Here is a 20,920-nt window from a genome sequence, read left to right on the forward strand (position 1 = left end):
CCAACAAGCCTAAAGCTATCCAGAAAAAGCCCCACCAGGTTTGAGCTATGGCTGGTATGCATTCGAGATCAACAGATATGCGTACACCACGAGGCTAACTCATACCACAGCTCCACCGGTCGATTACTGTACGCTCAGAGCCTCGTGCAAGCAGCATCGTTATCGCAGCCACTGACACCCACCAGACGCGGCCCTCGAAGTCGACTCAAAAGCAACCCAACAACAAATCCGCGATGCTTACAAGAAGTACATCCATGTCCACCCCTCCCCTCCCTTCTCTACATTCTCTAACGACCTCACCCCTCCAGACAAGCCCTCCGCCACCACCCCGACCGCGTTCCCTCCGACTCCCCCGAACGCCCAACCCGCACCAAGAAATTCCAACAAATCAACGACGCCTACTACACCCTGTCGGACGCAACCCGCCGCCGCGAATACGACGTAACCCGCAACTCCTTCCATGGCTTCGGCTCGCGTCCTCAACCACCCCCACAAGCAGATGCCGATGAAGAGGTGCCTCATCCCGGCCAAGGAGGTTTCTCGATGCCGTCAGGCTTCCCGTGGTCTGCGTTTGGGTTTGGCGGGCAGGCGAAGAACGAGGAGGATGCGAATCGGTATAGTAATGAGCAGTTTGGGAGTGTGTTTGAGGAGATGATGCAGGATGAGGGGATGGCGGATGGGGATCGACAGCCTACTAGGGCGTTCTGGAGCTTGGTCGGTGGAGTTAGTGGTGGTGCCATGGGGTTCATTGTTGCGAATGTGCCTGGTGCGATCGCTGGAGCCGTGGCCGGAAACAGGTTGGGAGCGGTCCGGGATAAGAGGGGAAAGAGTGTGTATAGTGTGTTCCAGGAGTTGGATCAGCCGGCGAAGATGAAGATGTTGAGCGAGTTGGCGCAGAAGGTCTTTGCGCATGCCATTAGTTGAGGAGGTGATGGACAGACTATGACGGGCGTTGGGAAGTGATGGATTAGATGATACCACGACAGTAGCTTGCGTATGGGCGGCCGTGGCCAGAGAATGATATGTCTGATTATCGTTGTATCTTCTGCGTATCTTGATCTAAGAGCTCCCGTGCGGCTGCCAGTTCTGATGCGTTGTATCCATCCCAGCCTTTCTCTCCTGCTGTGCCTTTTCGCACGATCTCTGCGAGCTTTGCTGTGGCGACTTCGTTCAATTTTGTAACCGCCTCGATTGTGGGTGGTGCCAGCTCTCCGGTGACAGGATCCGACGCTGCTGTGTGCGACTTTTTCGTACTCGACAGCGCCTCCAGTAACCGCGTAGTAGTCTACTGTCAAGTCAGCGCTCCATTCCTCTCTAACACAAGACATATTTCTCACCAGCTTAAGTCCATAGTACCCTCTCAAATAATCATCACAAAGCTCAACACTCCTGCAAAACCTCCTCATACTATCGCTCAACGTCCTCAATTGCTCCACTGCGGCGCTGTTTCCCCTCGCTTGCAATAACAGCACTTCTCCCACCTTCGCATGCACATTCCACGCATTGGGCATCACCAACAGAACCTCCTCAAGACAAAACACCGCCTGCTCATACAACGCTTGCTCCGCATACAGATCCCCCAGCTCCGCCCACGCCTCTGCATCTGTCGGAGAGGTATCCAGCAAATTCGTCAAGGCCTGAATCGCATCCGCGGTCTTTCCCTGACTCCGTAATAGCGCACATCTCCTCTTCCTGATTGCGAAAGAAGTCGGATCTTCCTTAAGGATCTCCTCATAATGTCTCATGACATTATCGACTTCCTCTTGTGTCTTAGCGGTCGCTTCAGCATACAATCCCCGCAGGGCGGCGACGCGCTCGTTGGTGGGGCCGAAGCGGTCGGTGAGCTCTTCGAGGTACAGGTATGCGGATTCGGTGTCGCCGGTGCGGAGGCAGGAGAGGAGGATGTTCTCGTAGGATTGCCATTTTTCTTGGGACTCGTTGTTGAGGAACAGGGAGAGTGGGTAGGGGAGGGACCATCCTGATTGGGACTTGTAGTAGGTTGGTGCGAGTTGGCTGAGGGCGAGGGTCGATGTGGGGGAGGTGTTGGTTGGTGGGGCGAGGAGGAGGGAGGTGGACATTGTTGCGGTTGTGGATGGCGGCACCAGTATTGTGGGAGGATTTCAATGTATGCCCGGCGGGAGCTGGGTGTATGGGTGTAGTTTCTGGATGGAGTTGCACATGAAAGTCAAGCAAGCTGTCTCGGCTGGGAGCGGAGTCACTTCCGATCCCCGTCACAAGGCATGTCAGGCACCTCCCTTCAGCTCTCTCAACAAACAACACAAATCATCGCATTGTCCATCACCTCTCCTTCGATGACCATCATGATCGACAGGTCGAATCATATCCACATTGACAGTCATCGGTGATGCCTGCATCAGCCAGCAGTATCGTCGCCCTGCAGTCCAAGATATGGGCCGGATCTATCGCGCTGGAGATTCGCCTTGCAGCTTCAGACTGCCGCACGTACAATGAATCGGACCCATACTATGTGCAGTACCCACGACTGTCCTATCTGGCGTTCATGCTGCCACGACTGCACAGCTTCTTTGCCCCAAGTCTGATCAACCCCGAAGTCTTGGCTCATGATGCATGGCTATCGTTCGAAGATGTGCCCTTGAAGTGGCACTACCCCCTGGGACTGTTGTTTGATCTCTTCTCTGGCGCCGAGCCTGCTGACCTGGAACCGCCTGGCGTTGGTGACGCTTCAAACGTTGCTGCTGAGGCAAGTACGAGCACCTCAACCATACCATGGAAGTTGACGATCCACTACACCGACTTTCCGGATGAGCAGCTTATTCAGCTTGATACTGAAGGTCGTGCTATGCAAGACATGTTCATCAACAGTGTCAAGGAGGCTGACTTTGTGAGAAATGGCACGGCAAGGACGATCATGCTGATGAGCAAAGATGACTCGGACAATCTTTGGGAATCTGTGCAGCAGCGTAAGTGCTGGGTGAAGTATAAACATATCATCTATCTGTGCTGACATCAAGACAGATGATCTGCAGCTCTTCAACACAGTCAACAGCAAGCTGCTCAACCCACCCGGCATGGAGCTTCGCCATGTTCCAATCAAGATTTACCTACCGACTTCTGCCAATAAAGAAGGGAACAACACAATACCCGAGGAGGGTGCCGCAGCAGGACATCTGCGGGTGGTTCAGTCACTTGTGCCATTGCAGCTACCATCGAAGCAGCCACAGACGCTCGGCACAGCACTCAATGGTGTTCTGCCAACAATCTTTCCAAGCCGACGAAGCCCAATCTACGCAAGGCCAGTGCTGCACGGTGCATCTGTACCATTGTCTGCTCGCCTGGATGAGCTTGGCAGAGCAGTGGCATACACTGATGGCTTTCTACATGTGGCTGTGGTCATGCATGGCTGAAGTCTGAAACAATAGGCGGAGCAGTAGCTCCGAACTCATGCTTATCGGTCGTACTAGATCTTCAAAAGCTTCGCAACCTTTCCACAGAATCGAAAGGAGATGCACCATCGTCATCAAACAGATTTCACACCAATGCAGCATCTACAAAGCGACAAGATCCCATACCTCATCATGGGAATACCCAGTCTGCGTCCGCACAACTTGCTTGATACCCATGCTATGGAGGGGTCGCAAAAGCTGCGCCATCGGACATCACGATTCACGCGCCTCCCTGCAGAACTCCGCTGGCAAGTCTACGACTTGCTCACGATTCCCTCGGATGGCGACATCCAATAAATCCGCGAGCACTGCAAGTGTAGCTAAGATTACCACCACTGCATCAAAGGCGAGGCTAACAGGAGTTGGACCGAGCCCTGTCCTTGCACTGGTCAACCCGAGAAATGGCTAGACGCAGCATCCCCTGGAGTAGCGCTGCGACCAGACGGCTTGACCCTGATGAATCTTTTCAAGGCTTTCCCAGAACTTGAGTCAGATGCAAAGATGCTCAAAGTGCTGTGCTACGAGCATAACAACCCAACAAGACCACTAGCCAATTGCCTCCTCGGCGTCATGAGGTTGCTCCATACCTTTCAGGGTCAAGATAGAGTGCCAGCGGTTGCTATCGACATCGGAATGTCGAACGCTGGCCGCATGGCCCTTTTGCTTAATGTCCTGTGGTCAATTGGAAAATCTGCACTCAAAGTACAGCTCGTGCTCCGAATCGAATGGGCGCCAGTGTCGTTCCCATTCGATCCTATTGAGCACGAGGCAAATATCCTGTCATACGCGAAGTTGCGAGCACTTCTCCAGGAGAGAGGCTGCTGGCTCCGAAGATGGGGTGGTTGGCTAAAAGTCTACGCGGTATACCACAGTTGCTGCGTCGACCCCTACTGTCCTCGCCCACCAATGTCGAACCATTACGTGTACCGCGAACCTGTGCTACGGCGAGAGGAATGCAGGGGGCCAGCACAAGCCTCGAAAGAACGCTGGATGTGTGGAGACTGGACTGGCGATTGTGTGGAGGTCGTCGAGCCTAGCGACGCGGTGCAAGCTCGGCGGGATTGGTACGACCTCGCTAATGTGCTACACGTCAGCGTGTTCAAGCCAGGTCCTTCGCTTCAATGCTAAGTTGAAGCGCTCGGCGGCAACCAGCTTTGTCACCAGCCATCAGTGGTGGCCAAGATGATGATGACTTTATTGCACTCGTTTCACCTCAAGCTCTCCTTTGACTGCACCCTCCAGTACAACAAATTCTGAACCCTCAGCCTTCTTAGTCCACTTATTGCTCTCATACGGTGCTGTGAAGATCGACATCCGCAGTGCCGGCGCAGCCAGAGCATCTTTCGATTCACTGCTGGCTGACCAAGTCCATCTGCCGAAAGACCAGTTCAAGATATACCGCGAACGCTGTCCTGGCGTCGATCCAGACACCTCCGATTCATCCGCATTCTTCGGTGTCAACGAGCTGTACAACACAGCCTTGATTCGATACACCTCATCCTTCGGCGCCGACCTCAACATCTGCTCCAATTTCCTCAAATCCACACTTCCCTCGCCATCCTTCCCGCTTAATGTGATGGACAAACACTCCACTTCACTGGTATGCTTATGTCCCTCCTCTTCATGACCATGACTATGCCCTGCCTGCTCGGTCATCCACGCCCTCGCCATCTTCCCATCAAATCCAAATAACAAATCCTTGCTGATCCACCCATTGTCACTCTTGACCTGCGGCGTATCAACATCCAGATCCCCTAGCTTGTCGAGGAATAAATCGAAATCTCGCTCGGAGAGAGATTCCCATTTGTTTATGACGATCAGGTCCGTTTGCTTCGCTTGTAATCTCGCCGTGAAAGATGTGCTGGCGTATCCGCCCCAGTTCTCTGCGTCGATTACGCTGACAATTCCATCCAATTCCCACCTCCCGCTCTCCTTCGCTAATCTATTGATCTCCAACACCAATTTTAGTGGCTCCGCAGAGCCCGATGTCTCGATGATGATCCTGTCTGGTCGAGCCTCACGGTCATAAAATTCGTCCAGTGCCTGACCTATCTGCCCAACATTGGTACAGCAAATACAGTCTCCCAGGAGTTCCTTGGATCCTGTGAGTTCTGTGGCTGCGGCGAGTTGGGTGTCTACTGCTACGTCGCCGATTTCGTTTTTGATGAGGGCCAGGTTGTAGCCGGGGGTTTGTGCTCGTAATTGTGGTATGAGGTTCAAGATCAGTGTTGTCTTGCCGGACCCTGCGAAGCCGGTGATGATTGTGATTGGGATCCGAGCTTGTGTTGTCTGGTCGCTCATCTTTGGTAATGTCCTGAGAAGGACTGCAGTATGGCCGAGGTTGTGTTTTTGGCAGTGGCGAATGGCTCTTCACTGTGGCGGGATCGATGATCCAATGGTCTTGCTTTCACCGGCCTGTATTGTCTATCTGTATCGTACGGTGGTCATGTCACATGAATCCGTGATCTCGATGGCAGTCACATTGAAGCATCGGCAATATGCTTTTTGATAATCCCGACTGTGGAACCAGCTTCCCAATGCAATCTAGCGTCCGAGGGTCCAAACAGCATCCACCGACGTCGGTTGTGTGTCGGCATGTCAGGAACGCTGCCTTCTGACCAACTTCTTTGCCGCCTCGAGCTTGGCCATGTAACTCGATTGGGTCCAACCGGGCCTACCAAATGGCAGCGATAGATGAAACACCGTCCACTGTGACAAGCTGAACCCATTGGACGGCAGTCCAGACCCAGTGCCGGGGCCTCATGACGCCTGCCAAGTGGTGGGCTGTGTCCCTGCCACTAGAGTCTAGAGCTCGTGCATGAGGAGCTCACCTGAGCCTGCTTTGCGTTGTGAAGCACGCGACTGGAAGTTATAACAAGCGGTATTCCTGCCTCTTCTCACTGACATTAAAACACTGACTCCCAATCAAGAAACACCAACCAGCTTCAAGCAGTGAGTCCAGGCAGCGACGATACCCTCAGCATGCTCACAACTGACATGTGCTAGACCAACTATCTCACTTATTACCTCTCTCAACCACGATCATGGATTTCGTCAAGAAGTTCGCCGGCGGCGATAACAACAACGAGAACCAGCAACAGCAAGGAGGCAGCAGCGGCGAGCAGCAACAGAGCGGCGGTGGTGGAGGCTTCCTCAGCGGTCTCGGTGACAAGTTCAACAACGCCGCTGGTGGAGGTCAGGCCAGTGAGAAGAACGAGGACTACCTTGACAAGGGCACACACATCCCACACTTTCGCTGCAAAGCTGCAACGATGGGCAATGCTGACTCGACTCCATCACAGGCGTCGACTACGTTCAAGAAAACTTCCTCGGTCAGGGCAAGCAAGACAACGAATCAGCCATGGAGCAGGCTAAGGACGAGCAGATCTCGGACTTCATTCGTGGACAGTACACATCGAAGATGGGTAGTGATATGCCCATCAAGGACAAGCCAACCACCTTCGATAAGTCTACTGATTAGATGGCGGGATCGTGTGGTACTGGTATGATGAGGTAGCTATTCTCAATGATAGCACCACATGACATGACATGGCCTCCTCTTCCATTCCTCTTCTTCATCACCGCGAGCGATTATACCGCGACGCTGTCCGACCTACGAACACTCGGGCGGCGGCTGCAATGGCGTGGCTGCTGCCGCTCTTGGGGATTAGGGCCACATTCACGGCGAGGAATGTCCAGAGCTCACAGCAAATGTTGGGCCAGGCATGGAGCAGCATTCATAGCTCCAACGACCCAGTACTAGCGTTCACAGGGCAGCTTCATACTAATCACGAGGGTCTACAATGCCAAGCTTTGTTGGGAAGCTCAGATTCGCAGTCGCCGTCTGTCTGGTCTCAGCGCTGAGGGTTTCCGCAGCGTGCGTGATGTTGACCAGGTTGCACCGTTCGACATAGATCCCTACATCACGTAGCAATGTTCCTTTTGGCATGGCTGCCAGTTTATCGGTAACCCTTCGACCTGTCGGTCAAACCTTGAGAAGCGACTCTCAAGACTGTGCTTACTTCCCAGAATGGTTGTCGCTCGGCGCCGGTGGACTTCGATTGTGGCGTTGTCGCCTCCCTGACCTTGCTTCATACGTTGTTCATAGTGTTTGGAGCCAACCGTTCTTGGTCTGAACGATGCTGGCCATCATTAGATAGTGTCATCTACCAACCCCAGATCATATCGACTCCGGACTCCGAGCCTCTTCCAGAATGCTAAGCTGGGAACGCGACCCATACCGAAACCCCGAGTGTGGAGCCACGTCCTATGAAAAGCGACAGCCTCACCAGTCATGTGCGTCTGGACAGGCGCCTTGTAATTCGACATCACGTGCGCTCGGAGACAGTCCGTGATGCTAGGAACACGCTAACTTTGTGCTGCCGTCGTGCGCAAAATTAGAATGGTCCGTGCAACGTATACGACGTACGCTGCGTGCCGCATCACATTGCCAGTGAGCTCTCAGCAATGGCACGGCAGGCACCCGGCGGTGGCTGTGATTGCCTCACGCAACGCGAATTCGGGTCCTCGCAGCTGCCAATCGGGATATGACCGCAGTCACACATAGTCATGGTGGAACGTACGGCGAGCACGCGAGTTGTGATGCAGTCGTACGCCGAGCTCATTGATATTTGGAGATGGCTCGAGATGCTCGCCGAAACAGTATTCGGAGTTTGTCCTTTGGGCTCGTACTCACAACTAGCTATGTAGTCAGAGAATGCAGATGATGTCTTCAGCCTCGATCGCAGTAGGTATCTTGACGTAAATTTGCGTGCGGGTTCAACCTCACAGAGACGTCCGACCACAGAACGGCATTAGCGGGCAAAGGTCGGTGGTCTGGTCGTGTTGGTGCGGTATCGTAACTGACGGTGGTCCAGTTGCAATCGTTACTGGGACAGCGAGAGGCATCGGCCGGGGAATAGTTATTGGACTGGCAGAACAGGGAACCAAGGTTGGTATGCTTGTCGAGGCGATGATTCAGCAAGCTGACAATGCAGGTTGTCTTCAATTACACCTCTCCATCCTCTGCGGCAGCAGCCGAAGATCTATGCCACGAAGTCAGTAAGATTGGCAGTCGAGCCTTGTCAATAAAAGGCGACATCACGGATCAGCAGACGCATCGAGCTTTGGTGAAGATAGCCCTGCAGATCTTCGATGTCCAAGGCCTCGATATCTTGGTGAACAATGCGGGAGCCGGAGACAACAAGCTACTGGAGGATGTAACCATTGCACATCACCACCATCTAATGGACGTGAATTTCATGTCAGTAGTTCCATGACCCAGGCCTTCTTGCCGTTCGTCAACCCAGGAGGTCGCATAATCAACGTCTCCTCAATTTCGGCCAGAGGAGGCTATGCCACACAGAGTGTGTATGCTGCATCCAAGGCTGCAGTGGAGGGTTTGACCAAGGTTTGGGCCACTGAGCTTGGCCCCAAGTACAACATTACAGTCAATTGCATGAATCCGGGAGCTGTGGATACCGATATGTACCGTGCAGCGGGTGAGGTACATCTGGCCAGGATGGAGGCAGAGAACCGGAAGACTCCGGCGGCGCCACGAGCAAGAACTCCTAAGGATATCGCTGGCATAGTATGTTTCTTGTGTGAGGAGAAGGCGCGCTGGGTTACGGGCGATACTGTGTGTGCCAACGGTGGTATGCTTTTCCTGTAATGTCGAGGAAAACTAGAAGCGAAGTTGCATCTGCGGGTTTCGGCGCACTTGCCAAGATACAGGGCCGGTTAGAGCGCGCCCCCAATCAAAACATTCATTAATGTCCATCAATGTTCAACTGCCGTCCGTTGGTAGCAACTTCTATCCTGCTCCAGATGGACTCCAACCATCTATCTTCACGAAAAATCTTCGGAATATTGCTTGTGACGAGTGCAAGAGAAGGAAGATACGATGCTCTGCCGATCCAGTGTACTCCAGTCGCGCACGCGATAAGAAGACTTGCGTGTATTCGACCCCGACGCATCGCCTCGGAGCCTTACAACGGTTGGTAGTTGGGATTGCGTTCGGAAAGCGCGCCCTACAGAGGCTGACATCGTACTGTCAGGACCGTACATCAATATGAAGCGCTCATCGAGTCCATCAACAAGATATGGGCAGTTCACGTTCCTTATCTATCGCTGGAAGATGCATTGAAACGAGGTCCAGGCACTCAGTCCGCTTCTCATGGCGAACTCTCGACGCCCCATACAGATACCAACATCACACAGCCGTCTCCTGGGCTACATGAGCTCTCAATGCGTCCTCAGTAGATACCGCTTCGGCTTCGGATGCGGTCACTCCAGAGCAAAGCAATGCTGAGGACTACGAGTTCGACGAGTCGTCAGACCTCGGCAACACCAATGATGGTATGGGCTTCCTCACGACCGAGGCCAGCAAATCAGGCTATACGGGACCGCAATCAGGCATCGCTGCTCTCAAGCTGCTCAGGTCGCTGCCATCAGGGCAGCATCATGGTCATACCAGGCTCACGGCAGTAGGCACTACTTCCAACACCTCGAAGATATCGAATCGGCAGAGGGCGAGTATCGATCAGTACATCAGCGACTATTTCACGTACTTTCATCCCGCCTATTCGCTGCTTCACGAGGGTCTGTTTCGAGCCAGATTGTTCGGAGCAGTCGCAAAGCCGCGAGATGGATCCTGGCCACTGCTTTACAATATGGTTATCGCCATGGGGGCTTTTGCCGGCGACTTGGCAGATAGTGACATCGACTGGCATTTCTACCAGATTGCACGAAACAGCATAGCACTGTCTGTGATTGAGAAAGGTTCGCTATCTTACGTGCAGGGACTGGCCATCATGGCAAACTATCTACAGAAGAGGGACAAGCCAAACGCAGGATTTTCTCTCATTGGTATCGCATGGTCTATGGCTATGGCGATTGGCCCACACCGAGAACTTGGTACGGCCTCAACTACTTCATATATCATGGAGCAGCGCCGGCGAACCTGGTGGACACTCTTCTGCTTCGTCTCTGGTGCTCAACTGACACTTGGAAGACCACCAGCGTCCGGTGGGCATCAACCTTAAGTCTCTTAGCAATCTCGATGATGCGAGCCTGAGTGTGGACATGATCGAGATGCCACCAGCACAGGAGGGCCGTGAGTTTCGACCTTGTTACACCTTCTATAATTATACCGACGTCCACTGTCCTAGCTACTGCGTCAACGTGTCTGGTTGCCCAGATCGGACTAATGCAGATCGCCAATGATGTGCAACGCGAGCTCTTGACCAGTCAAATCCCCTCTTTGCAGAATTCCGACGTACTAAGGCAACGTATCTCAAATTGGCGAGCCGAGCTTGCAAGCTGTTTCGACGAGCAGCTGTACTTCCCACCATGGTTCGAGCTGCCAAGGCGAGTGTTGCTTTGGCGAGCATATCGGCTTCGAATCGTCCTCGATCGTCCGTTCCTGTTCCAGGCCATCACAGATCAAGTCGACCTGTCGAAATGCCAGGGACCGGTATGGGAGTGCATGATAACAGCCGAGTCGTGTGTGACATCCATCTACGACTTCCTCGATCGGTGCAACGATTGGAGGCGAGGATTCGCCTGGTACGCGACATACTGGCTGATATCGGCGAGCTTTGTGCATGCAGTGTGCTTCGCCTACAGCCCTGTCAGCGCTACCAAGAACTGTGCTGGCAGAGACTACTGGAGAGGAAGTCTGCAACGAGCGGTGTTGGCGCTTGAGAAACTCGGATCAGCACATATCAAAGCGGCGCAAGCGCAAAAGGTTCTCGAGAAGCTTCTTGGCATGTCTTCTCCACTCAGTAGTTTATGTTGCAGTGCGCTGACTACTTCAAGGCAATTCACCTCCAATCGGCGAGACATTTCACGCGGCAGAACCATGGAACCAACAGTTTGCCATCGACACAAGTCTTCTTGACTTTTCAATCAACTACTTCGGCATGGGGAGACCTGGCGATCCTGGCGATCCTGGCGATCCTGGCGAGATGGAGTTTCTGAGCGCTGATCACGCAGCGTTCGATAGCATCGGTAATGACCCGGCGTGGCTTCAACTCGACGCTCCCAATGCCGAGCTGTCTGATGCTGCTGGAGGCATTACGCTACAGAATTACGCAGACGGCTGGCAGCAGCACGGCTGAGCGCATGATGCCGGTAGTGTATCAGAACACCTAGAGACGACGAACAGTTGCTTTCTGCATAGATCCAGGCCTGTGGACCAAGTTGTTTGCCACTCGGACCACTGCAGAGACTGAGTCTCCTGGATCCCAAGCGTACCAGGCGGAATGACTTGGGGATTAAATAAAGATATAGCGGTTCGCGAGCGCCTCGCGTAGGTCGTTCTAGCCGCCGCATCGCTTTAGCACGCCGGCAGGTTCAAGCATCGATGTTCGACGCGCTCGGCGGCAGCAGAATTGGTCACAGCTCTTGAACCTAAAAAAGGCTCGGAACGATGCCGAAGTGGTTTGTTGGTAATGCCAAGAACGTCCCGTGTTTTCGGGCTTTGTCCGTGGGCGTGTCTGCACGATCTGTCCTCGGCGCTTCAGTCAACCATCAACAAACATTTGAGCCGTGACGCCAACAGATCGAACTTCCAGCATGGGCATCGTGACTGGACCCAGACGCCGGCGCGACCACACGACTGGCATCTCACTACATGGATGATCCAACCTTCGACAACAATATTTTGGTACCATCGCATGGACGATTGAGACGACAATCGCTCAGTGTCAGCCATACGGCAGTGTCACAAGCCCTGGGAGATGAAGAGTCGCTCCAAGCGTTACGGCGATCTGAAGTCGCACGCAGGCGCACTGAGAGCACAGAGGTGCTTCGCAGTCTCGAGCGCCCATACTGCGCATCCGGATGGGCCCAGCGACGCAAGCTCGAGTCGGCTTTGACGCAGGACTTCGTTCGGATGGAGATCAGTTGAACGAACGCGACGCTTAAGAGGTGTGAGCTTAGCAAGACGAGCCAGATGTGAGAGTCGCTCCGCTCAGTATAGCCATTTTCACCAGCACGCAGAAGCTTCAGCAGCACAGCAATGTGTTGTAGCCTCGAGAGCCGAGGAAATTGAATTTGGCCTACCAACGCCGCGCTAATACCGCATCTCAATGTCGTAAACCTAGTCTATGCTACCATTTCATCTCCGTCGTACACCTCAATGGTGACCAGTTCAGGAGTGAGGCTCTCAAGATCCATGACGATAACCTGTCCTGTCTTCCGAAAGCTTGGCACGGCCACTATTCGTACTGTCTCTCCATGTGGTCCCTCAATCTCACTAGTCTCAAACTTGGGCTGATTTCCAACAAAAAAGACGTGTGGAGACTCCTTCAGCACGAAGCGGTCGCCATCTTGGAAGGGAAAGCACGGCAGCGTGTCAGGAGCGGTAGGTGCAGTCAAGCGCCAGCGCAGCATGCTCTCCATCATTTCAAGCCTTTCCTCGCCATGCACGTACTTGTACACATCATCAAGTGTCTGTCCGCCTGCTCCAAGGAAGCGCCAGCCGTCGATATCGAACTCTACTGGGTTGGTGACAGAGTCGAACCAGTTGGGCTCATTTTCGGCGGAAGGTGCGATGTTCTCCATGTAAGCGCGAGAGTGAGGGAACATTGCTGCGTGGATTGGCTGCTGTGGAAGGGACGTTGAGGTCGGGTCCGTCGGGCCTGGCAAGAGCGTTATGGGTATTGATGGCAGGAGCGTTGCGAGGAAGGTGTCGAGGCGGTCTGTTGGTGCAGCATTGTAGGATGCGGCGTCGTAACCGTACTTCTTTTGTGCATTCTTCTTCGCTGATATTACGTCCTCTCTCGATGGTATAGGCTGTGCGTGGGCTAAGCTATTCCCGGCGATGATGAGCCGGGAAATGTTGGCTGCTCCTTCCTGATCTGTTAGTGATGCCGCTTCGCCAAGCATCCACTCCATCAGCAGATCCAGTGCGAGCGTGTCGCCCTCATCACCCGATATGCTGAGTCCTGATACTATTGCCACCTTCCCAGAAAGTGGTCGGTCCTTCTGCACTTTCTTGCCCTCCTTCACGACAGCACCGTCGTCTCTTTCCCATCTTGCTGGCTGTCTTGGCAAATCAGGCACTCGCAGGTCGAGCACCTCAAAGTCTCCGTCACTGTTCTCTGTGCCCATGACAGCAATGATGGCACCCGTAACAAGCAGGCATCCTTGCAACGATGCTCCCGTGAGCTTTAGCCTACCACTCTCATCTTCCAGCATGAAACTCTCTTGTCCGTTCACAGTTGCGTACTTGTCCCGATTCGGCGGTGCAGATATCCAGTGCTCTTTCCCGATATCATCCAGCACATTGGGCTTCAGTGGTAGCTCCATGTAGCAGGTGCCTGCGACCCACACCAGCTCTCCCTGCCTCACATCGAGTACTCGATCGACCTTTTTGCATATTTCTCCAGCTATTTCGACACCGTTGAAGGCTTCCGCTGCGATCCGTTCGACAGCGGGCTTGAGCTGTGCGAGGCGTGCAAAGTACATGTCGGCATATTGCTGTTGGTAGTGTTTCTGTGCTGCGGGGAGGCTGTAGGTGTATAGCGGGTTGTAGATGCATTGTGTACGCTCGAGTGTTTGGTGGTCCTCTGACGGCGCCTCGAGCAGCGGATTGTCTTCATCCATGGCCGTATCCGTAGCCATCGTGTATGTGAATGGTGTCTGGGTGCGTGGAAGCAAGAACGCGTCTCGAAGCTGGGTGACGCGACGTTCCAGGTTCAATTTGACGCGGGATTTGGCTCGCTTTCGGTTTCGCACCCGAGGAAAACACTCTTTCACTTCTCCTTTTCTCACTCACTCCTCTTCATGTTCCCTCCCTGCTGTGCATCGTCACTCCCCTATGGCATACAAACATGGTGCATGTATAGTGCGCTCCGTTGCTCCCGACTGAGCCGACACCTCGGAGCTACCAATATCCCAGCCTGACCCAGCAGTGCGGCCATCGCGCCGGCGCTGGTAAGCAGTAATGACTGACCACACTACTCACACGGCCGCTATCATCTTCCTCTGTCCTACAGGGTCGCGCGACCATCTCTCGTTCCACAATTCTCGCCCAATATCTCCGCAGGCAGCGTGCGCCCTATCGCAACAGAATGGATAAACCACCTTTGCGTAGACTCCCACAAGAACTTCGAGATTACATCTACGCATACGTCCTGATCATTCCAGGTGGTGTGCGCGTCGACCTAGCCGAGCTGGGCGCTCAATCATATGCGAAAGGCGCTATGTAACTAAGGCTTACAGATCTAAATGCACCATGCTTGGTCAAAGGAGAGGCTGCAGAACACAAGCATTTACTTGCGCTGACGCGGACTTGCAAAGAGATACGCGCTCAGATTGGCGGCACGTTCTACAAGAACAATCGGTTTGTTCTTAAGGGACCAGCTTCTATTAATGGGTACTACAACAAGCTGTTCTGCCACGGTATAATCGAATGGATCGCTTTGCTTGGGCCTCACAACGACACGTTTCTCAGAAAAATTACGGTAGATCTCGGAGACTGGCATGATGCGTACGATCCAGGCTTTCTCATCCGGTCTCTTATGTGGACTCGGTACTTTGTGATAGAGTTCACAAAAGTCCGACCTAAATTGTTGGTAGGGTTGGTGCCTCAAACCACGATTCTCGAAACGTGGCAGGGCAAGTCCTTCCTGGACTTCGGTAACTACGACCTTGCGGAGCTCCGAACTGTGGCCAAAGCCAGGATCAATGGGTACATGAAAGAAGTGCAGAGTCATGCCGATGCGGAAAGCGATCGATGCCAAGATTGCCTCGAAGACCTCCAACACATGCAGCGACTAATCAATGAGGTCTTCGACAGTCTCGAACAGAATCCGAAGTGGAATATATTCGAAAGACTAGACAGGCTGTTCCCGTTGCGCTACTAATTGAGGCGAAAGAGCTGACAAAATTTCTCAGAAGACTGTTGATCCATCTCTTGAGTGCGCTGAAAGACTCACCTTTCAACGCGCACTTTGCCTCGAGCCTGACAGCTGGAGCATCTGCACATAGAACACTCTGAGACCATGAACTCCTCGTACCTTCTCGCGCTGCCCAAAGACCTTCGAGATGAGATCTACGGATAACGTGCTCATTGTTCCTGAAGGCCTCGAGCTCACGCTCTGTCCATTAGTCTGAGATGTCCACACCTGGATGGCGACAGGCAGGACGGCGCCTTCCCTTTTGGAGACCTCATACTTCCGTTGAAGAGTTCTCCTCGCCTTGAGCCTCGCATGCAAGCAACTCCGTAGCGAAACCCTCAAACTCTTCTGCCAACAAAATCGATTCCTTCTGATCGACCACGGCGCCGATCATCAACGCTCCGACGGTCTCGCTTGCTCGGGCTTCGAATACCGGATACGTTTCCTTGAACCACAGGCTCAACATCTGAGACATATCGCCATCGATCTACAAAATTGGAACGGTGATGATCTTCTCGAGCCACGCAACCTGGTCGATACCCTCAAGCAAATCAGAACCGTCCTCCAGCCCTTGAACAACATCAAGCTAGAACTGTTGCTTAGCTTGGTCCCGAGACGTCCCTGTTCACGACGAGTGGTATGGTCATTCGGTCTTGGATTTTGCTAAGCACAGTGCTGCGGAGCTGAGGACCGTGGCGGAGCATTGGGTGGGGAGTATGGAAGAGGATTATAAGAGAGATTTAAAAGAAGTATGATGAGAAGTATGATGAGTGCATGGAGGATTCAGAGTGCTTGGGAAATGCGTTTGAGTGTATCTTTGATTTGCTCGAGACTGATCCCGAGTGGACCTGTACGGCTGACATGGGAAGTTGAGCCAACGCCTGACCTGCGCGGTGCTCACCCGAAGCGACAGTGACTGCCTCGATGTTCTGGGTTTCTACTTCTATGTGAGTCGGTACGAGACCCATGTGTGAGGTGTATTGGATGTACGTACCTCGTCCGCTTTCGTACCCTTCGCCGCTTTCACAGTCCACTCGTCCCATGGATGCAGCTCGAGTCTGCCGTTTTGAGGGAAGCACCAGCTGTCGACGCTTTGCTCGCTGTATACCTGCCCACGGGGAATCGCCATGGAATCAGCACCATCCCCGGACCTTGGCATCATCGGCCGAAGTGACCGTAAGTTCGTGGTCTTCCTTATCCTTCATCTTGATCTATCACAATGGTCAGCCTCCCGGTAATATTGGGGTACGTCCCGATATACGTACGGTATCGAGTCTCTTCCAGTCTGCCGATCTCGCAATGAACTTTCCTCGATGGTACATGCTCATATTCTGCCTGCGGTGCAGAATGCGTCCGACGCAGTCTCGTAACTCTTTGATCGTAGTGAGCTTGCAGAAAGCACCGCCTACTTGCTCTGTGGAGATGGCGTTGGTGACGACGAGGTAGCGCCACTCGACTGGCTTCTCCTCATGAATGTGTCTGCAAAGGTAGCGACAGTTCTTGCCCTTTACCAGGTCCCAGGGGTATGAGATCTGCTCCAGTGGTGGGAGCGGTTCGGTGGCTGCTTCGGGCATCGGCGCATGCTGTTCTGCTTGAGCTAGCTTACTCACACCGAAAAAATCATCGATGCGACGCTGATCCGACTCTTCCAGCTTCGACCTCTTCACCGAAGCGCTATCCAACGCAGGCTCCCGCACCTTGCGCTTACGAATGACAGGTCCACTACTCTCTCCCATGTCAGAAGGCAATGCAGCAGCCCTTGCTTTCTCCCCTGCATGGCGAACAATTTCCTTCGTCTTCGCTATGTCGTTCAAATTGTCAGAGGCTCTGAGCAGATCTTCTTTCAGTCCGTCCATCTTCCCGCGGAACGCTGTCGGATCGAAGTTTGGATCCCGGCGCTTCTCCAATTTGGTCTTGCCTACCATCTGTCGGACGTTTCTGAGGCCTTCGTCGCAGGGGACGGTTTCTTTGGCTTGGCGTCGCTCGGAGGCGCAGGATCTGGGTTGGAAAGGTGTTCTGGCTGTTGTTTTTGGTCCTGGAACATTGCTTGTGGTAGTGGTGTTGCGTTGATCCAGCAGTGTCTGTGTAGAGATCAACAACATATGGAGTCATCCTCTCTGAATCCCGCAAAAGAATCTCTTCGTTACCATCGCCATCCTCCTCGTCCCCATCAATCACAAAAGTTTCCCTCTCTCCTACCTCCTTGGCCCCTAGAGCCCTCGACCTCCTCGCAGCCCCGTCATCCAGCTCCCCAAAAGGCGGCAGTACATACTCCGTATCCTTGAACGCCTTGAAGACAGCAGTCCTGATCCGTCTTGCGAGCTGCTCCATCTCTGTCCTACCGACCTCGTTCCTGGTGATATTGACGAAAGTCAACATCGGAAGTGGCACTTTGATCTTGCCTGGTCCCGTAGATTCATGGTAAGTCGAATCCTTGACGGCCTGAAAGACGCGGGTGGCCAATGCTCTGCCAACCTTCACCATAGTCGGGGTGTCTGGACCAAGACGCGTGGGGCTTTCGCTGATGGTGAAGAGGTCTCTGCGGGTTATAGGTATGTTGATGCCGACGGTGGATGAGGGACCTGGCATGGTGGCTGTGTGGTCTCGCCTGGAGTTGTGTATATGATATGTAGTGCGCGGTGAGTGGTGTGGTGCGATGTTGGTCTATGTGTATGTGTATGTGTATGTGTGGTCAAGTCGACAGTCTTTGGCAAGGCCGGGGAAATACTTATATCGCTCTGAGAGCCTTGCAAATTGTGATGCTGCAATGTCTGCAGCTGTATGAAAGTGAGGTTGGATGGTGAGCTGCATTGGAGCACATGATAGCTCTCGGCCTGGTCAAGCCTGTACAGCTCAGTGTACGTACAATGAGCTGTACATTTCCTCTCATCTTACACTCATGTACAGTCCTTAGTACCCTTCGAGCCAGCTCAGAAATTACTCGTCAGCGGCGGGAACAGCACATCATCCTTGCCATTGCCCACCGGCATCAACGGCGTACCATACGTCTCATCCTTGCCGATGACCGCCCAATCGAAACTCCTCCTAGCCTCCGCCACACCCAACATATCGAGCTGCTTCTTCGCAGCAGTCGGCATGAAAGGTTGCAGCAGAATGCCGGTAAGTCGCAGCGTCTCAGCGGCGAAGAAGATGCAGCGCTCGATATCCCCTTCCATCATCTCAACGGACAGACCACCTTGTACGCCTCTCTCGTCGTCGAGTTGTCGAAGTTCCGCTCCAGTAGTGTCGGCCATAGCAGAGCGGATCCGACTGACGACCAACCAGGGCTCCAGACGTTGAAGTTCTGCATTCGCTTCACTGACTGCGCTCATGATCGTTCGTAGAGCTTTGTTGGGGTAAAGGTCAAGCATCGTGTTGTCTACGTGCGTAGGCATGACACGAATGCTGTCATATTGTCCTCGGAAGTGATTGTCGCTTTCGTCCATGATAGGAGGCCTTTTGTCATCAGGTCCATGAGCATAATTCTCCACGGCTTTCCTCACGTCCCACCCCTTGCCCCGCGTTACCCGCGTAAGCAGATTTCCCAAACCGCCCTGCAGACCCTTCCGATACCTCTCGATGATAAAGCTGTTGTCATAATCCGCATCATCCGCAATCCCACCTTGGAGGATAAGATACCACCTCATCGCATCAATGCCAAAACGCTCCAACGCAAAGAAGGGGTTGACCACATTCCCTGTACTCTTCGCCATCTTTTGCTTTCCCAGTGTCCAGTGCGCATGTGTCAGGACCTGTCGATGCACCGGCAGATCCAGCGCCATCAGGAACGCAGGCCAATAAATGCAGTGGAATCTCACAATATCCTTTCCGACAACCTGAACATCTGGCGGAAAGCCTCCCTTGCCCTCTTGCCCAGGTGTGAAAGGATACCCGACTGCAGTGGCATAATTCAGCAAAGCATCGAGCCAGACATAGATTGTCTGACTCTCGTCTCCTGGCACCCTGACACCCCAGCTCAACCGCTCCGTCGGCCTGCTGATTGACAAGTCTTCCAACTCCGTTTCTACCTGTTGTTGCACCTCCCGCATCCTGGAAGCTGGGACAATGTACTTTTCATTCTCCTCGTAAAATTGCAACAGCTTTTCCCGAAAGGACGAGAGCTTGAACATGTAATTCCTCTCACTAGTCCACTCCACCTCTTTCCCCGTCTCAATACTCGCCATGATTTTCCTCCCCGTAGCGGGCTCCACAATCATCTGGACCTGACTTCCAGGATAGAATGTCTCATCGCTCACGCTATACCATCCCTCATGCTTTCCCTCATATATCAGACCCTTCGACTGTAGCACCTCCCAAGCATATTGCACGCCGTCTTTGTGTTTCTGATCCGTAGTCCTGATGAACACATCATGACTGATGTCGATACTCGTCGCAAGCTCCTTGAAGGTATCGGCACCTTTATCGCAGAACTCCTTGGGGTCCACACCCGCTTTCGCGGCCGCGCGCTGGATCTTGAGGCCGTGCTCGTCGGTGCCTGTCAGGAGGATTGCGGGACGTCCTTTGAGTTGTGACCAGCGTTTTAGAACATCGGCGAGGATCATGGTGTACATGTGGCCGACGTGGGGCGCGGCGTTGACGTAGAAGATGGGGGTCGTGACATAGTATGGGTTCGTGGTGTCTTCATGGCGGGAGATGGTGGACGAGAAGAGTCGATATTGTTGTGAGGGTGGAAGGGACGTTCGACGTGATTGACAGATCCATTGTGGGCGCCAGCGACGTGTTATGAGGGACTGGAGGGGTGTGAGGGAACTCCGGATGGGGGAGGTGGGAGGTGGCATCGTTGACATGGATGGAATTTATGCGAGAGCTTGAGAGGTGAAGCTCAAATGCGTGCTCAGACCCCGCGTGACTTCTTATCGCGGACTAGGTTCTAGCATTTGATGTGGTATGAGGGCCTCGGCTGTGGCTTTAGAGAGAGAGAGGTATAATCATGTGGAAGACTGCATGCTGGAGTATCATATTGTTTCGTCCGTAACCATGTTGGCTGCAATCATGACCGCAAGTCTCCCGGACGAACTATGGCTTCAAATCCTGCACTATCTCGAACCGCAAGATGTCTGGCTCAACACCCATAAAGTCAGCAGGCAACTCGAGTCATGCAGCGAAGACATCATCAAGAACAATTTGATTCGTCACTTCACAATCTCTCTCAGCTTCACTCTGGGGACTAGTACGCGAGCGCGATGGTACGACATCCGAGGAAGTACAACACTGCGCTTTACCAGGGTGTCGCAACATAATCCTCAGTATGCCGTGAGTCCTGTACTTCAGTGAGCGTACTGGGCCACAGCTGATAAGACGGTGCTATAGCTTTTTGACAACATCGCGATGTACCCAGAAACTTGCCATCAACGAACCTGGGAGAAGTGGAGCCAAATTTGTACGGCGGGGGTTGGGGATGATGTGCTGTGCCGAGTGCAGCTCTGTCGTAACTCTTCTGATGAGGCCGCAACTACTGGAGGTGATATCAGGGCTGCGAAGCTGCAGAATCTGATTATTAGTGAGGAACATGGCGCTTGGTGTGATTGGAGAGAGTTGATGGATGCATATCTCGCTCATGCGGCAAGG

General features: G+C 53.3%; 14 protein-coding genes across 14 annotated transcripts; 8 read left to right on the forward strand and 6 right to left on the reverse strand.

Moving 5' to 3' along the window:
- Positions 1–47: 47 nt before the first annotated feature.
- On the forward strand, positions 48–924 carry CLAFUR5_05033 (uncharacterized protein; the record flags this gene model as incomplete). The annotated part of the gene is made up of 4 exons (XM_047904181.1): positions 48–54; positions 111–128; positions 186–246; positions 309–924. The coding sequence occupies 4 exons, from the start codon at positions 48–50 to the stop codon at positions 922–924; spliced, it is 702 nt and encodes a 233-aa protein (XP_047760890.1).
- Positions 925–1,030: 106 nt separating this feature from the next.
- CLAFUR5_05034 (TPR repeat protein oca3) lies at positions 1,031–2,078 on the reverse strand (the record flags this gene model as incomplete). The annotated part of the gene is made up of 2 exons (XM_047904182.1): positions 1,031–1,285; positions 1,338–2,078. The coding sequence occupies 2 exons, from the start codon at positions 2,076–2,078 to the stop codon at positions 1,031–1,033; spliced, it is 996 nt and encodes a 331-aa protein (XP_047760883.1).
- A 287-nt stretch (positions 2,079–2,365) lies between these two features.
- CLAFUR5_05035 (Autophagy protein 5) lies at positions 2,366–3,386 on the forward strand (the record flags this gene model as incomplete). The annotated part of the gene is made up of 2 exons (XM_047904183.1): positions 2,366–2,942; positions 2,998–3,386. 2 exons carry the CDS (start codon positions 2,366–2,368, stop codon positions 3,384–3,386), a joined length of 966 nt encoding a protein of 321 aa, XP_047760884.1.
- A 1,233-nt stretch (positions 3,387–4,619) lies between these two features.
- Positions 4,620–5,726, reverse strand: CLAFUR5_05036 (uncharacterized protein; the record flags this gene model as incomplete). The annotated part of the gene is made up of 1 exon (XM_047904184.1): positions 4,620–5,726. The coding sequence occupies one exon, from the start codon at positions 5,724–5,726 to the stop codon at positions 4,620–4,622; it is 1,107 nt and encodes a 368-aa protein (XP_047760885.1).
- Positions 5,727–6,469: 743 nt separating this feature from the next.
- CLAFUR5_05037 (uncharacterized protein) lies at positions 6,470–6,906 on the forward strand (the record flags this gene model as incomplete). The annotated part of the gene is made up of 2 exons (XM_047904185.1): positions 6,470–6,659; positions 6,728–6,906. The coding sequence occupies 2 exons, from the start codon at positions 6,470–6,472 to the stop codon at positions 6,904–6,906; spliced, it is 369 nt and encodes a 122-aa protein (XP_047760886.1).
- A 788-nt stretch (positions 6,907–7,694) lies between these two features.
- CLAFUR5_05038 (Hydroxynaphthalene reductase-like protein Arp2) lies at positions 7,695–9,096 on the forward strand (the record flags this gene model as incomplete). Its single annotated transcript, XM_047904186.1, has 5 exons — positions 7,695–7,701; positions 8,303–8,376; positions 8,423–8,677; positions 8,710–8,973; positions 9,040–9,096. The coding sequence occupies 5 exons, from the start codon at positions 7,695–7,697 to the stop codon at positions 9,094–9,096; spliced, it is 657 nt and encodes a 218-aa protein (XP_047760891.1).
- Positions 9,097–9,784: 688 nt separating this feature from the next.
- CLAFUR5_05039 (Regulatory protein GAL4) lies at positions 9,785–10,468 on the forward strand (the record flags this gene model as incomplete). The annotated part of the gene is made up of 1 exon (XM_047904187.1): positions 9,785–10,468. One exon carries the CDS (start codon positions 9,785–9,787, stop codon positions 10,466–10,468), a length of 684 nt encoding a protein of 227 aa, XP_047760892.1.
- Positions 10,469–10,517: 49 nt separating this feature from the next.
- CLAFUR5_05040 (uncharacterized protein) lies at positions 10,518–11,545 on the forward strand (the record flags this gene model as incomplete). The annotated part of the gene is made up of 3 exons (XM_047904188.1): positions 10,518–10,539; positions 10,595–11,209; positions 11,283–11,545. 3 exons carry the CDS (start codon positions 10,518–10,520, stop codon positions 11,543–11,545), a joined length of 900 nt encoding a protein of 299 aa, XP_047760151.1.
- Positions 11,546–12,533: 988 nt separating this feature from the next.
- Positions 12,534–14,054, reverse strand: CLAFUR5_05041 (DNA polymerase subunit delta-2; the record flags this gene model as incomplete). The annotated part of the gene is made up of 1 exon (XM_047904189.1): positions 12,534–14,054. One exon carries the CDS (start codon positions 14,052–14,054, stop codon positions 12,534–12,536), a length of 1,521 nt encoding a protein of 506 aa, XP_047760150.1.
- Positions 14,055–14,503: 449 nt separating this feature from the next.
- On the forward strand, positions 14,504–15,298 carry CLAFUR5_05042 (uncharacterized protein; the record flags this gene model as incomplete). The annotated part of the gene is made up of 2 exons (XM_047904190.1): positions 14,504–14,582; positions 14,655–15,298. The coding sequence occupies 2 exons, from the start codon at positions 14,504–14,506 to the stop codon at positions 15,296–15,298; spliced, it is 723 nt and encodes a 240-aa protein (XP_047760153.1).
- A 304-nt stretch (positions 15,299–15,602) lies between these two features.
- CLAFUR5_05043 (uncharacterized protein) lies at positions 15,603–15,806 on the reverse strand (the record flags this gene model as incomplete). Its single annotated transcript, XM_047904191.1, has 1 exon — positions 15,603–15,806. The coding sequence occupies one exon, from the start codon at positions 15,804–15,806 to the stop codon at positions 15,603–15,605; it is 204 nt and encodes a 67-aa protein (XP_047760152.1).
- Positions 15,807–16,464: 658 nt separating this feature from the next.
- On the reverse strand, positions 16,465–17,920 carry CLAFUR5_05044 (uncharacterized protein; the record flags this gene model as incomplete). The annotated part of the gene is made up of 3 exons (XM_047904192.1): positions 16,465–16,542; positions 16,597–17,412; positions 17,531–17,920. 3 exons carry the CDS (start codon positions 17,918–17,920, stop codon positions 16,465–16,467), a joined length of 1,284 nt encoding a protein of 427 aa, XP_047760155.1.
- Positions 17,921–18,261: 341 nt separating this feature from the next.
- CLAFUR5_05045 (putative methionine--tRNA ligase, mitochondrial) lies at positions 18,262–20,130 on the reverse strand (the record flags this gene model as incomplete). The annotated part of the gene is made up of 1 exon (XM_047904193.1): positions 18,262–20,130. The coding sequence occupies one exon, from the start codon at positions 20,128–20,130 to the stop codon at positions 18,262–18,264; it is 1,869 nt and encodes a 622-aa protein (XP_047760154.1).
- Positions 20,131–20,329: 199 nt separating this feature from the next.
- Positions 20,330–20,662, forward strand: CLAFUR5_05046 (uncharacterized protein; the record flags this gene model as incomplete). The annotated part of the gene is made up of 2 exons (XM_047904194.1): positions 20,330–20,522; positions 20,643–20,662. The coding sequence occupies 2 exons, from the start codon at positions 20,330–20,332 to the stop codon at positions 20,660–20,662; spliced, it is 213 nt and encodes a 70-aa protein (XP_047760157.1).
- Between the last annotated feature and the right edge of the window lie 258 nt (positions 20,663–20,920).

This window comes from Fulvia fulva, chromosome 4, assembly GCF_020509005.1.
Source record: "Fulvia fulva chromosome 4, complete sequence".
NCBI lineage: Eukaryota > Fungi > Ascomycota > Dothideomycetes > Mycosphaerellales > Mycosphaerellaceae > Fulvia > Fulvia fulva.